Source organism: Myotis daubentonii, chromosome 11 (genome assembly GCF_963259705.1).
Source record: "Myotis daubentonii chromosome 11, mMyoDau2.1, whole genome shotgun sequence".
NCBI classification, from domain to species: domain Eukaryota; kingdom Metazoa; phylum Chordata; class Mammalia; order Chiroptera; family Vespertilionidae; genus Myotis; species Myotis daubentonii.
The window spans coordinates 38,397,156-38,412,097 of NC_081850.1; the positions used below are offsets into that span (position 1 = coordinate 38,397,156).

Below are 14,942 nucleotides of genomic sequence, written 5' to 3' on the forward strand. Positions count from 1 at the left end.
ACACAAAATAGAAACTATTTCACACATTAAATAACCTTCAAATCAAACTCCTTTTCTACTGGTCTAAACAGAGATAAGTGCTATTAATCTCTTATGACTGTACTAGTGGCCTGGTGCATGAAATTCATGCACATTAAAAGGGAATTAATTAGAGGAAATATTTTAATATTGCTACTTGCCCTTTCTCTGTAATAGAAGTGTCAGAGATGAAAGAAAATTAGTAAAATGTATATGAAAATCTTCCTTCTGTCAGAGTCTGGGGCATGCCGCGGGACCCAGAGTCAAGTCCCCACCCACCTGCGTGCACCTTGAAATTACACAAGACCCAAACCTGGCCAGCCCCACACCCGTCAAGCCCTGCCGGGCGGGGGCACAGCCTCGGGTCCCCTGGCCCGGCGCCATGCAGGGGGTGCAGCCTCAGGTCCCCCGTCAAGCCCCACCGGGTGGTGGGGGGGGCACAGCCTCAGGTCCCCCATCAAGCCCCACCAGGTGGGGGGGGGGGTGCAGCCTCAGGTCCTCCAGCCTGGTGCCATGACGGGGGGCGCGGCCTGAGGTACCCCGGTCCAGTGCCAGGGCAGGGTGCATGGCCTGAGGTCCCCCATCAAGCCCCACCAGGAGGGGGGGTGCAGCCTCAGGTCCCCCACCCCGGCCAGGCACCCGCAGCCTCAGGTCCCTGCTGATCACTTGTTATGGCTCATTACGGGAACCCTGCCTCCGCTGTGGGCGCAAACATCTTGTGTTATGGGGACCCTGCTGCTGCTGTGGGTGCAGCCATCCTGTGATGGCGTGACGGAGTGAGGGTGGATTTGCACATTACCTCTTTATTATATAGGATGGTAAGGACAATGCTGAAAGGAATATAAGAAAATTGCTATGTAATATCTTTGATAGCACTCCACAGATTGTTTTTCACTCACTATAAGCTTCTTGAGTAAAGAGAACATATATTATTCATCTTTTTGTCTCCTATACTACTTAGAACAGCTTCTGCTATGAGTAGGCCCTTGGTAATGGCTACCAAGCTGATAATGAAAATTCCCTATGAAACAAAGTTCTTATTCAAACTTAGCCACCAAGCATATTGAGTACTTTTAAAGGTACTGATATAATGTGGGGAGGGGCAGGAGCTTTACAAAAACAATCTTGGTTTAGTACTCTCCAAAAAAGTGAGCCCTTAGGTCTTACTTTTACTGAAAAGTAAACAGAATTTGTGTACATGGAGGCTTAATATCACCTATAGTGGGAAACTAAGAAAATAAACCAGGTGGAATGAGTAGGGATTGTCTGATGCAGCAAAGAGGAGCAGAAGAAGTGAATGCTGGGATGGTTTTCTTTTGATCATATCAGCATAGGAAAAGGACACAGAGGGCTTGAGCTCAACTGGGTTTCACAGTGTAACAAATCACAATACAACTACCACCATGATGACTCCATTATCTCATTTGGATTGCTACTAAAATGAGTTCTATTGTTTATACTAGAGGCCCAGTGCACAAAATTCGTGTACGGAGGGGTTTGTGGGGGGAGTGGTCCCTCAGCACATCCTGCACCCTCTCCAATCCAGGAGCCCTCAGGGGGTGTCCTACTGATGGCTTACGCCCGCAGTCTGGCCTCCCTCTGTGGGAGGCAACTGAGCTGATCAGGGGAAGGCACCGCCCCCATCACCCCGCTGCTGCTGCCACTGCCGGCCGCCAAGGTGTTTTCATCAACACGGACTCCAGTCCCTTCACCACAAAAAAAAATGACAACTTTCTTTAGGCATTTTCAAGATGTCTCTTTCATAGGATATGACATTTCTGTCTTTCTTTTTTTTTTTTTTTTATCCTCACCTGAGGATATTTTTCCACTGATTTTTAGAGAGCATGGAAGAGAGAGGGAAAAACAGAAATATCAATGTGAGAGGGACACTTTGATTGACTGCCTCCTGCATGAGCCCTGACTTTGCCCCTGGCCAGGAAGGAGCCTGCAACCTAGGTACATGCCCTTGACCAGAATCGAACCCGGACCCTGCAGTCCGCAGGCCGAGGCTCTATCCACTGAGCCAAACCAGCTAGGACAGGATATGACATTTCTTAGCCCCTCCAGCAGCGGACCATCATTTTTTCCTCCAGAAGTGAGGTGGAAAAACCCTAGATCACCTTCTTAGATTCTTATTACGCAATTTACCAAGAACACTGCGAGTGGCGTACCGGGAGCTTAGTGAATGAGCGGTCAGAAAAGGTGTTTCCTCTGCAGCTCACACACAGAGGCGGGACTGCCGGTGCACCCAGGCTGGCAGGCCCTTTTCCCTGTGGGCCTCATCGCAGGGCTGCTGGCAAGCCTGTTCTCTGCTTTCTGCAGGCCTGTCTGCTCGCCGCCACCGCCGCCGTGGCCCATAGGCAAGTCCTGCTCCCTGTCCTCTGCGGGCCTGCCTGCTCGCCCGGCTGCCATAGCCCGCAGGCAGGCCCTGCTCCCTGGTCTGCGGGCCTGCACCATCTGTGGCTTGCCTCACCAGGCAGCAGTCCCTTCCCGCCCACCCACGCACACAACCTCCTCCCAAGCCGTTGTGACTGTTATGGAGTCCTGGCTAATTTGCATATTACCTCTTTTTATTTATTTATACACACACACACACACACACACACACACACACACACACACACAGAGAATAGCACTAAAGGATTAGAAACCAGAGAATCTGAGCTGGTAGCAACTGCAGTCCTCTTCTTTTTGGTCACAGAATACCTTCTTCAAATACAATTTAATAAATGACCCCTCTATATTAAAAAAGATAAATCAGAATTGCTCAATTTACTACTCGGTTTTCAGTAGGTGGCTTGGCACCCTGCTTGAGGCACCTCCCATAGAATCACTATGGATGTAAAATATGAAAACTACTGATGAGTTCAAACTCCTCACTTTTCCGAGGTTACACACCTGCCCGGGCAATGAATGAAAGAGGAAGAACTAGAATCCAGCAATGCCAGCACCCAGAAAGGGTTCTTCCCACTATATTCCATGCTGCTTCCAAAAAACAAAGGAAGATGACAGAGTTCATACTTACCATCTTTGTTCAGCCATTGCTTTCTTGTTCTGTACAAAATGAGCTTGTTGTGGACATACGGTAAAAGGAACTTGACACACCAGCTCTCCACACCAAGTTTGTTTTCAACCAGGACTATGGGGCTCCGGTTATACCTAGCTTCAGGACATGGGATCAGGCCAATTTCATCTCTTAATATGTAAGACATAAAAAACAATTAAAAATAAGAATACTACCTTTTCAATCCTGCAGAGCATTTTTAAAAATCCACTAATTCCTATTTCTTAAAAGTATTATTTAGCTCACCTACTGGATTGGTAGAATTTTTTAAAACCACCAGATTTTTAATATTGGCAACAGTACAGGAAAATTAGTATGCTATAATCCCTGTTGATTGGAATACAAATCAGTCTAATCTTTGAATGGAAATCTGAAAATCTTTCAAAATTTTAAATACACATACTCTTTGACCCATGATTCCACTGCTCAGAAATTATACTGTACCAAATTTTTGAACGGGATGTTGACTGCAACAACACTGGAAATAATCTAAATGTGTATGACTATAAGACTAGTAAAATATATATGGTTTATCCATGTAGTAAGAGGTGTAAAAAAATGAGGTAGATATGCATATGTTGGTATGAAAAAGGTGCCAAGATCTATGAAAAAGCAAAATGACAAATATAGTGTATACCATAAAGCCTTCTGTGTAATTTTTTAAAAGAGCTATATATGCATTAAAATTTTTCTTGGAAAGATACCAAGAAACTTTTGGGGTGATAAAGGATTTTATTTTTGTACAGTTTAAATTTTCTAATCACTTGCATATATTATTTCTATCTTTTTAAAAATGTGAACAAATTACTTATGCTTGCCTGCTAATAAATGTATGTGGAATGGAAACAAATTATCAGTAAAACTTATTTTGTCATTGAGATTGTGGACCATATTTTATGTTCTTTATAATCCTTTAAACTTAAAAAAGAAACACACACACTAGTAAATGTTAAAACACAAAATACATCTCAGAATTTGATCATTTTCATCAAAGGCATCAAAGTGGATTCCTCAATCCACTTCAACTCAAGTTGAAAATCTCTGTTACAGGCCAAGATTTAGTAAACAATATGTAAGGCAGTTGATTTACACAGTAAATGAACCAGCAAACATAATGTTTCTGCAAAGCCTGCACACATGCTTTTCAAGTAAGGAAATTACCTTCTTGCCTACATGAAACATTCCTTCTCAAAGAGTATGTCCTTCCCTTAATTAATGAATAGCTAATAAAATTTTTTTAATAAAAGCAGCTAACAAATAATAACATTTTTAGACTATCTAAATAGATTTTTAAGATGTTCTTTAAAAACAAAACTGGTTTTCAGAGCTTGTGTATGACATTATCTATTCTGTCCCTGGGGTTCTCCTGCCAAGAAGACAGCAGTTTCATAGATGAAAGAGGAGGAAACATGTCTAATTATAGGTTATAAGAAAAGCCCTCCTTTTTTGTTAGGCCATCAATACAAATTGGTGGGAGGCCGTGGAACACAAAATCCTTCCTAGAAACTCTAAACAGAATAGTTCAAAGGTGACCTGGTTTCTACTGATCACTTCATTAGTGACACAGGGATATATATTAATAAAAAAGGGTACTCTAAGGGTTGCAAGTCTCTAACCATTCTTTCAAGCTAACTTAACTTGTAAATATATTTTAAGACCTAAGGCTTTTGTCCTGACAACTAGCTTAGTTGATTCAGAGGTGTTCAATACGCCATGTCAATACTATCTAAACATTTTATGAGTACTACTCTAATGTACTGGCTACTGTGCTAGATTCTGAAAATGCAAAAATGAACAAGGTGGTCCCAGATTTCACAGAGCTGATGGTTTTGCTGGGGAGTTGTTTCAGTATCCTATACTAATAAAAGAGAAAAATGGTAATTGGTGTACAACCGATACCTTTTTCATTGGCTAATCAGTGAGATATGCAAATTAACTGTCAGCCAAGATGGCGGCTGGCAGCCAGGCAGCTGAGAATAGGAGGCTTGGTTGCCCCAGCGATGGAGAAAGTCAAGGATCCCCCCAGCTGCGGGGCTCTGAGCTCCTGAAGCAACAACTCCAAAAGATACAATGTTTTAATTATAGAAGCTAAAAGATGGCGGTTAATTTGCATACTCAGGCTCCAAGCAGAGCGAAGCCAAACAGCCCTGAAGCAGCAGGGCAGAGAGGCCTCAGGGCCTGGGAGGCGAGAGGCCTCCCAGCTCCGGTGATCAGCGGAGTCGAGGTGGTCCCGCGATCAGCGGACCGGAGAGGCGTCCCAGCCCCGTGATCAGCAGAGCCTAGAGGCCTCCTGGCCCCGGTGATCAGCGGAGCCGAGAGGCCTCCCAGCCCCGGTGATCAGTGGATCCGAGAGGCCTCCCAGCCCCAGTGATCAGCGGATCCGAGAGGCCTCCCAGCCCAGGTGATCAGCGGAGCCGAGAGGCCTCCCAGCCCCGGTGATCAGTGGATCCGAGAGGCCTCCCGGCCCCAGTGATCAGCGGAGCCGAGAGGCCTCCCAGCCCCGGTGATCAGCGGAGTCGGAGGCCCCGCGATCAGCGGAGCCGAGAGGCCACCCGGCCCCGGTGATCAGCGGATCCGAGAGGCCTCCCGGCCCTAGTGATCAGCGGAGCCGAGAGGCCTCCCAGCCCCGGTGATCAGCGGAGTCCAGAGGCCTCCCGGCCCCGGTGATCAGCTGAGCCGAGAGGCCTCCCGGCCCCAGTGATCAGCGGAGTCGAGAGGCCTCCCGGCCCCGGTGATCAGCGGAGTCAAGAGGCCTCCCGGCCCCGGTGATCAGCGGAGCCGAGAGGCCTCCCGGCCCCAGTGATCAGCAGATCCGAGAGGCCTCCCAGCCCCAGTGATAAGCGGAGTCGGAGGCCCCGCGATCAGCGGAGCCGAGAGGCCTCCCGGCCCCAGTGATAAGCGGAGCCGAGAGGCCTCCCGGCCCCGGTGATCAGCGGAGCCGAGAGGCCTCCCGGCCCCGGTGATCAGCGGAGCCGAGAGGCCTCCCAGCCCCGGTGATCAGCGGAGTCCAGAGGCCTCCCGGCCCCGGTGATCAGCGGAGTCCAGAGGCCTCCTGGCCCGGAGATCAGCCGAGAGGCCTCCGGGCCAGGGATCAGGGGAGCCGAGAGGCGTCCTGGCCCTGGGATCAGCGGAGCAGCGAGGCTTCCCAGCACCAGGATCAGTGTGACAGGGTGCGGAGCCCCAACCCTCTGATCGGCCCTGCTCTGTGTGTGACAGGAGTGGCGCTGCAACCTCCCTATGGACCCTGCCTTGAGTGTGACAGGGGGTGGTGCCCCAACCCCCCAATCGGCCCTACCCTGAGCATGACTGAGGGTGGCATCGCAACCTCCCAATCCGCCCTGCTCTGTGCATGACAGGAGGCGGGGCCCCAACTCCCCAATGGGCCCTGCTCTGAGCCCAACCAGGGGTTACACCTAGGATTAGGCCTGCCCTCTGCCACCCGGGAGCAGGCCTAAGCCAGCAGGTCCTTATCTCCTGATGGGTCCCAGACTGTGAGAGGGCACAGGCCAGGCTGAGGGACCTCCTCTCCCAACCCCGAGTGCACAAATTTTTGTGCACCGGGCCTCTAGTTTACACTAATAAAAGAGAAAGATGCAAATAGACCATACTCTCATGACACCCCACCAGCCAATCCTGAGTATGCAACTTAACCCAACAAAGATGGCGGGTTAATTTGCATATGCAGGCGCCAAGCGGCCGGGTGCGGGGCGGGACTGCCCCAGCCGCTCTGGGCCTCTGGGCAGCGTGGGAAGGCAAAAAGGCAGCTCCAGGCCAGAGCAAAGGCGGTGCCAGCAGCCAGGGGAAGAAAGGCCCATTCTTACAAGAATCTTTGTGCAGCGAGCCTCTAGTATATAATAAAATGTTACCACTTTGTCATTCTAGTAATATAAATAAAATTCTGTAGGAATAATTAACCAATGCTGAGAGATCATCTGAGGGAGGTCAATGTCCAGTACATTGTTTTTGCATTTGTATTTGGTGATAGGACAACTAGCCACATCTAGATCTATACCCGATTAATATATGTTAGAATCTCTGATATTTTCTGGTGTTCAGGTTTTACTATATAAAGTAGATCATTTAATAACTAGAATAATAGTAAAACACAAAAACAACCTCAGTTCAATTATTTCGAAAAGTTTGTTCTGAGGTCTAATAATCATAACACACACTGCCAAGAACTGCAAAAGTCAACAATATGAATGTTGGAGTAACAAAAATAAAAGAATCCTAGCTTCTGGGTACAGCCTGGTGGTTTGTTTTGTTGTTTTGTTTTGGTTTTGGTTTTTTTTGGGGGGTGGGGGGGGAGAGATGGGTTTTTATTACTTAAAATTCACAATATAAAAAAACAAAACCCTGCCTTGCTCACTATTTATACCCCAAATAAAATGCCCAACTACATGTACCTAAATAACAGAACAGAGCCATCTGCACACATACAAAAAAACTGCACATTGTTTTAGTTGGCTACTGCACTTCCAAGCAATAATTAAAAAACTAAGAATACCTTGGATACAGTAGGTGCAGTAACTGCTACTGAAAGGTTGATTATCCTTGCACTTTGGTGATAATATTCAAAATAAATAAAGTTCAAAGAGCATCACTTCTTGATTCTGCAAGAAAACCTAACCACTGATTTCCTTCTAAGGCAGTGGGCTCAACTCCTAGCTCTGTCAATGTGAGATATAGAGCATGTCACTTGGTCTCTGTAGATCTCATTTTCCTAACTTTTAAAATGTGGAATTACATTATATGTCTACGTAAAGGCAATGTCTGCTAGGTCACCTCTTATCCAACTTTCAAATTTTAAGACCTGGCAGCTTTTCTCAAGTAAGAATGAGAACTGTCATATCAGGAAATGTAAAGCACTAGAAAATAAAAAAAAAAATCCAAATTAAAAGAGAGGCAGTAATATATAGCGACAAAAGCACTTGATCTTCTGAGGTCCAGATCTCCGTTCTACCACTGACAGTCAATGTGAACTGGGTAAGTCACTTGGCCATCAGTATCCTCATCTGAAATACAGAAATAATACTTTCCCTGCCTATTATGAAGAGCAAATAATACATTGTAAAGAAATGTGGTTGCCCTAGCTGGTTTGGCTCAGGGGATAGACTGTTGGCCTGCAGACTGAAGGGTTCTGAGTTCAGTTCTGACCAAGGCCACATACCCGGGGTTGTGGTCTTGATTCCCAGTAGGGGGCGTGCAAGAGGCAGTAGATCAATGATTCTCTCTCATCATTGCTGTTTCTATCTCTCTTCCTCTCCCTTCCTCTCTGAAATCAATAAAAATACATATTTTTTAAAATGTGGTAACCTGTAAAGTGTTCAATCCTCACATCTACGTTTCTCGTCTCTCTCCTTCCTTTCCACTCTCTCTAAAAATCAATGGAAAAATATCCTCAGGTGAGGATTAAAAAAAAAAAAAAGAGAGCCTGAGATCAAACTGGAAAGTTCCTTGCTTAACAGATACTGATAAAGTGAGGAAAAGAATGTTAAGCTTTTACCGAGTTATTTGACCCTAAAATACAGTGCTTTGCTGCTTCCTAAAAATATAACAGGTACTTTAGACAGATAGGTAGGTCAGTAAGCTTCCAAATAACAGTGTGCGTGACTTCAGACTTCTATGTCTAGTCCCTTAGGTCATAGTCCACTTTTTTTCCCCCCAGACAATTTGGGATTCCAGAGTCATTTTAAAATTGGAAGGGACCTCATTTGTCTAGTCTCTCATTTTATCAGATGAGGAAACTGAGGTCCAATAAGGTCAAGAGGATTTACCCAAGGTCATTTTGGCCAGTGGCTAAATTAAAAATTGGGACTTCCTTTTCAGAGGGAAGGCAGGAGAGGGAGGGTGGGTGGGTAGGTAGGTGGGAAGAAAACTTGTAATGCATACATAAATAATGCATCAACACACACAATAGGATGGTGAAGGCCTGGGGCAGGGGTGGGGGTCAGGCTAGAAGGGGTCAATGGGGAAAAAAGGAGGACATATATAATACTTTCAACAATAAAGATTAAAAAAAATTAGGACTTCCTAATATTTAGCTCCAAATCCTTGTAGCCACAGGAAAGTGAAAGCAAGCAAGATTTATATTAATTCCTTCTAGATTTCCGGTATTTGAATTCTAATTTTCTACTCAAGAAAAGTTGGAAAACAGGGAAAAAACCAGCTAAAAGTCATCTGCCAGCCCTCTACCACTGTTATATTTGGGCATGTGACCTTTTTTTCTAAATATTTTATAAAGTGGGATTATATTGAACATACTCCTATAATCCTTTTTAAAAATTTAATTCACAGTAATAACTTTCCTACTAATTAATATATATTTAATGGTTGCACTGAATGTGCTATAAATATAAAATACATCTCCAGTTATTTCCTTATGAAATGTCTTAGAAATTTTTGAGTTTTTCACTGCCAGCAAATTTCATTCCTTTATATTTATAGGTTTCTAAAAATTGAGATTCCTGGTATTTAACAAGGATATCTGCATTACCAAGGTAATAGGATTTTTAGAGTTGTTAATATTTAGGATGATAATCAAGTTCTAATCTTTTTAAAGAGATACCACAATGCTCACTTTTTAGGTCCCACCACATTTACTTAAAAAGATTGGTATGTCTCTCTGAGTGCTTCACTTCACAATGGGGATCCAGTGCCTTCCAGATGAAGTTCAATGTTCACATAACACTAATATTGACTTTAAGCCTCATGTTTAGGCAGTGTCTCTTATCTATACTTTTCAGAAATATCATCCATCAACTGGAGTAGGCCCATTTATTTTTCACAAAATATTGACCAGCTTCCCTTCAAGAGGGAAGGATGGTCCCCAAATACTAAAACCAAACCCTGCAATGTGGAGTGATAAACAGAAAACAGCCCAAGGATTCAGGACAAATCTTTTAAATCTAACATTTCATTTTTGTTTCTCTTCAAACTGGAATTTTTTTAAGAATGACCAAAGGGAAAGTTAGCAAATCTTCTAAAGGAACTGACTTGGTGTATCACTGAAATTATATTACTGACATTATGCAGAAAACATCTACAGAAATTACAACTGTTTATTGAATGTGTATTGTATGCAATATTTTATATCAGGTTTTTCATACACTATTTCATTTATTCTGCACAATAATTTTATAAAGTAGGAATTTTAACCCATTTTAAAAATGAGGGAAGAATCTTGTCTAAGTCTACCCAACTATTAAATGATAAGCCAAGATTCAAACCCAGGGCTGCCAGACTCCAAACCCAAACATTTTATAACTAACTATACAATTATTTAAATAAACAGATAAAAATCATGTGTAACGAAGGACTTGTATGCATGCATAATAAGCATAACCAATGGATATAAGACACTGGGGGGTAGGGGAAGCCGGGGGATTGTTATGGGCGGGGAAAAAAAGGAGACATATGTAATACTCTTTGTAATACTTTAAGCAATAAAACAATAAAAAAAAAATCATGTGTAAGAAGACAAGAGACTCTCTGGTTTCTGATTCTTCAGTTCAATTTGCAGACAGACAATCTAAAACTGCCTTCATTACTACTCCCTTCATTGGGCCCTACCCACTACCTAGGAAGGGTGTATTTTCTCTGAGCCAACTTTTATCCATCCCTCATAGCTCAATTTAATTATTTTCTCAGAAAGAGCTATTTTGACCATTTAACCTAAATTAGGCCTCTATCCATGCTTCTTATCCTTTGGGGCTCTTTTCATAATCACTGTGTTGATTTGTTTAAAGTTCCATTCGGGCAGGGACCATGTGCGGTGGTGTGTTCATCAATCTACACCCTGCTCCTAGTCCTGCAGACCCAGGATTAGCATTGCAAATAGAAGTGCTCTTTTGCTGAATGCATGCATGGTATGAAAGAAATTAAACCACAGTCAGGATTTCCTACATAATCTGGTTCTACTTTATCTTTTCAATTACATTTGCTATCTGGGGTTAGTTTACTGTTCCCTGCGGAGGTCTTTGGCTCCCTATCTGAGATAAATCTTACCTAGTTTTCAAAGTTCAGCTCAAAACCCACCTACCCTAAGAGCCTTGGCCAAGACATTCCATACCCAGCCTCCCTTCTAAGACCCACATAACATTAGCTCACCAGACTGCTAGTCCAGCCTTTATCATAAACCACTTTGCAGGGTTAATTTACTGTTCTTGCAGGAAGGTCTTAGGTCACCATCTACACCTGTACTGTGTAATACAGTAGTCACTAGGAATATGTGACCATTATGTATAAATCAATTAAGATTCAATAAAATTTAAAATTCAGTTCCTCATTTGCATTAGCCACATTTTAAGCACTCAAGCTACATGTGGCTCATAGCTATCATATGAGACAGAACAGGTATAGAACATTTCTATCATCAGATATTTCTGTGATTGTCTTGAGTATAACTGTGTTTTATATTCCTTCCTATTCTACACTGTGAAGATGGTACCTACAGCACCTCGTAAACAGTGAGAGTTCAATAAATATTTAAAAGTAATAAAAAATAACCTGCTGGAGACCTCTGACATGACCCCAATTCCATTGTAAACAGTAGCCTTCTGCTTTAGCATAGGCTCTATACATTAATTTACTGTCAGTCCCTGGGTCAAGCCTTCAGTTGTTTTTCCAATAGTAGTCTCTAAGAGTCAACCACAAAAACAACATTCCTATGGTATTTTTCAGTTCATGAAGTGTTCCATATTCACCATTCATATATTTTTTAAGGAGCACAGGGATTCAGGTTAAGCCTAATATTTACCCAGTGGCAACTAAGTGTTACCAGATATTGTGTAAGGTAATTTTCCTGTGTTCTCATCAGCCTCACTAGATCAAGAGGAAACTGAGGCTCGGAGAAGGTAACCTATCCATACCTACCACTAACAAAATCCACATATCAACCACTGTATCTTTCACTGTATCTTTGACTCCTCCTGGCTAGAGATGTCTACAAAGTCAATGGAGTTGATGTTGACTAATAAAATTGCAATCTATCTTGTGTTTGGAGAAAAAGAAAAACAAAAAGTAAAGAATGAAAACCTTTCTTTTTTAATACTGAAAACTGTAATTAGGTACTAACTTTCAAGGTAAACAATGCTCCCCCCCCTCCTTTAACTAGAAATACAGCCTATTGGGGGGGAGGGGCTAGATTGGGGAAAGAAGTATAGACAATTTTGAAAAGTCCAAATTATAAGACATTTTATTAAAGGATGTATAGTAATATCATTGAAGATATTATTATTGCAGGAAATATGTACTAAAATATAGCTGAAGACTATTGAACAATGGGTTAAGCTACTTAATTTTTCAGCCCTATATTATATATCATTATTTCAAATGCCCATCTTATTTCATACTTTTAAATCTTGAATGACCCAAATGCTTAAGTGTAAATTATGCATTCATTGAGTACATTCATGAGATTTCACCATAAGAATATGATTAAAGAAGATATTAAAATCCTTTATAAGTTTCAATAAATGTGATCCAGGAGAATTGGGATGTGTTCCAAACAGCACTGTGTCAACCTGCCAATGAACACTCAATCTGTTTCTTCAAGCATAAAATACCGATGCTTTTCTAATCTACCTCAACGGCAAGAAACTAAGATGATTACTGTACTTATTAGATTAGACTTCTTGCTAACCTGTTATAATCTCTTCAAGAAAAATAACACCAATGAGGAGGAAACAGGCCCTTCGTTTGTCTGTTGTTTTTTTTTTTGATGATGTCTCTCATTTGCCCTAAAGCTCTATTTCTGAAAAGGGGACAGAAAGACTGATATACAAGGCATCAAAGCATTCTTCACAAGGCCCAGTCCCCACTATGGTTACTGCCAAGAAATCATTCCAAACGCTCATTCTCAAAGTGTCGGCAGTCACCAGGGGGAAGGAAGTGGGCACTGCCAGGGGCGGCCGGTGCGTTTGGAGGCCAGCGGTGCTTTGTTTTTAATGAGGCACAGATGCAGGTCTCCAACTGTGTGCCACCAGAGAGCGAGGCATCCGAGGGCTTCTCAACTCTTTTATAAGCATCGCCGGAAGGAAGAGAAGGCTTCACGTGGATGTAGGTTTGGCACCTCTAAGAGAGAGGCTTAAGGGCTTAGACCACTTAAAAAAAGTAACTCGTGTGTTCTAAAGAGTAACATATTACACAGAAGAGATAAAGATAACACAAAACTGGATTCTATGTTTCTTTTGTGGGTGAGGGATGGGAGAACTCCACTCCTGCTTCTCCCTCTTTTGTACAATGTATCTCTCTCTCTCTCTCTCTCTCTCTCTCTCTCTCTCTCTCTCGCTCTCTCTCTCTCTCTCTCTCTCTCTCTCTCTCTCTCTCTCTCTCCACAGCTTCCTTTTCGCTTGCTACATACAAGCACAAGCGTTAGAAAGAAGATCGTTTCTCCTACCTCCCCAGTGAAACGGAGAGGAAGCAGGGAAGACACAGCGTGGCAGTGCTCTGTGTGCTACTTAAACAGGCTGCAGGGTCTGGATTAAAAAATAATAATAATAAACTGGTTCAGGTGCTTGCTCCCTGTTACGATGGTTCAGCTAATGCTAAAAGGTGTCGAGGTTTCATCTACTTTCCGTTCGACTCCTCCTGTGCCGACGGACGCTAAACTCTCGAGTATGCTCGGTTCACCTTCAAAACAGAATGTTTCGTCGGAGTCCCTGTGCAACCTTGGGAAGCAGCCTCCAACTCCCCCTGGTTAGAAAGCTGAGAGGGGTCCGGGCCCGCTGAGGACCAGCTGATCGGTGACCCCTCCGACCAGCGGCCGGGATGAGCCTCAGCGGAGTTGTGTGTACGCAGCACAGAGACTCGCATCGCGTGTGCGCCCGGGTCCCCTTCCCGATCAGACGGGGGAGGCGGACGCCCGGAGGACGTCTTTCCAGGTTCCCGAACTCCTGGGAAAGGACGGGGGCCGGGGGAGCCGCAGAGCGAAACAAACTCGCTCCCCGTGCTTTTCCGAGGTCACTGCGAGGGACGCTCCCGGCAGCGGTCCCGGGGGCGGAGAGCGGGCCCCGCGGCGGCCGGCGGCGATCCGGCCGCGAACTGGCTCCCTCCCCTGCAGCGAGCGGCGCGCCAGGCCCCGCCGCCCGCGAGTCGCCGCCCGAGGTCGGCTCCGGGCTCGGCCCCGCCCCCCTCCGTCCCCGACGACCCCTGGAGACGGCGGCCACGCCGGCGCGCGACTCACATGTGCGGGTTCCTCCGGAAGGCGTTGGTGATGTCCTTCACCACCCGCTGCACCAGCACCGCCACCTCCTCGCTCGTCTCGGCCATGTTGGCGGCCGGGCGGCTCGGGCGCGCCTCCGGGACAGCGCAGCGCGGCCGGCGGGGTTCCGCGGGGAGCGCGCGTGTGCGCCGGTTTGGCGGAGCTCCCGCCTCCGCCCCTGCCGCCGCCGCGGCCGCCGAGAACTTCCGGGTCGTCCGCCGGTGGCCGGGGCGTGGCGCCCGCGGGGACCGGAGCGGCCTGGTGGGTCGGGCCCTGACGTCCTCTCCCGGTCCCTAACAGTTGGTCAGCGTCCCGGAAGATGCTGCAGACTCAGTGGCAGGTCTCGGTCTTACACATTTTATTTTCATTTCTATCCAGTCGGGGCTGCGAGTAAGTGGTCCTCAGGTCATCCCCCGTCCCCGCAACTTCCATTCTGCAGGAGTCGCCAGGTCCCGGGAGTCCCCGAGGGAAGTTTCCTTGCGACTGCAAGTCCTTGTGAGCAGTCAGTACCTTTTGTTTTGTTTTTTGAATATATTTTTTTAAAATATATTTTATTGATTTTTTACAGAGAGGGATAGAGAGTTAGAAACATCGATGAGAGAAACATCGATCGGCTGCCTCCTACACACTCTCTACTGGGTACGTGCCCGCAACCAA

General features: G+C 45.1%; 1 protein-coding gene and 1 long non-coding RNA gene across 9 annotated transcripts in view; both read right to left on the bottom strand.

The window, feature by feature from the left end:
* Positions 1-14,453, bottom strand: part of PTAR1 (protein prenyltransferase alpha subunit repeat containing 1) — a 54,671-nt gene extending 40,218 nt beyond the window's left edge. For 4 of the 8 annotated variants that reach the window (XM_059656866.1, XM_059656865.1, XM_059656868.1 and 1 more), the window contains exons 1-2: positions 14,268-14,452; positions 3,044-3,213 (exon numbers count right to left, since the gene is read on the bottom strand). In XM_059656866.1, the coding sequence (XP_059512849.1) occupies positions 3,044-3,213; positions 14,268-14,353 (256 nt within the window). In that variant the 5' untranslated portion in view covers positions 14,354-14,452. Of the gene's footprint in view, positions 1-3,043; positions 3,214-14,267 lie in introns of all 8 variants that reach the window. The other 4 variants (XR_009447612.1, XM_059656864.1, XR_009447613.1 and 1 more) reach the window with 2 other exon arrangements.
* LOC132211978 (uncharacterized) lies at positions 12,781-14,221 on the bottom strand. Its single transcript, XR_009447615.1, has 2 exons — positions 13,421-14,221; positions 12,781-13,342 (listed from the first exon to the last, which is right to left on the bottom strand). It is a non-coding gene; the product is annotated as an uncharacterized LOC132211978 (long non-coding RNA).
* Positions 14,454-14,942: the final 489 nt, after the last annotated feature.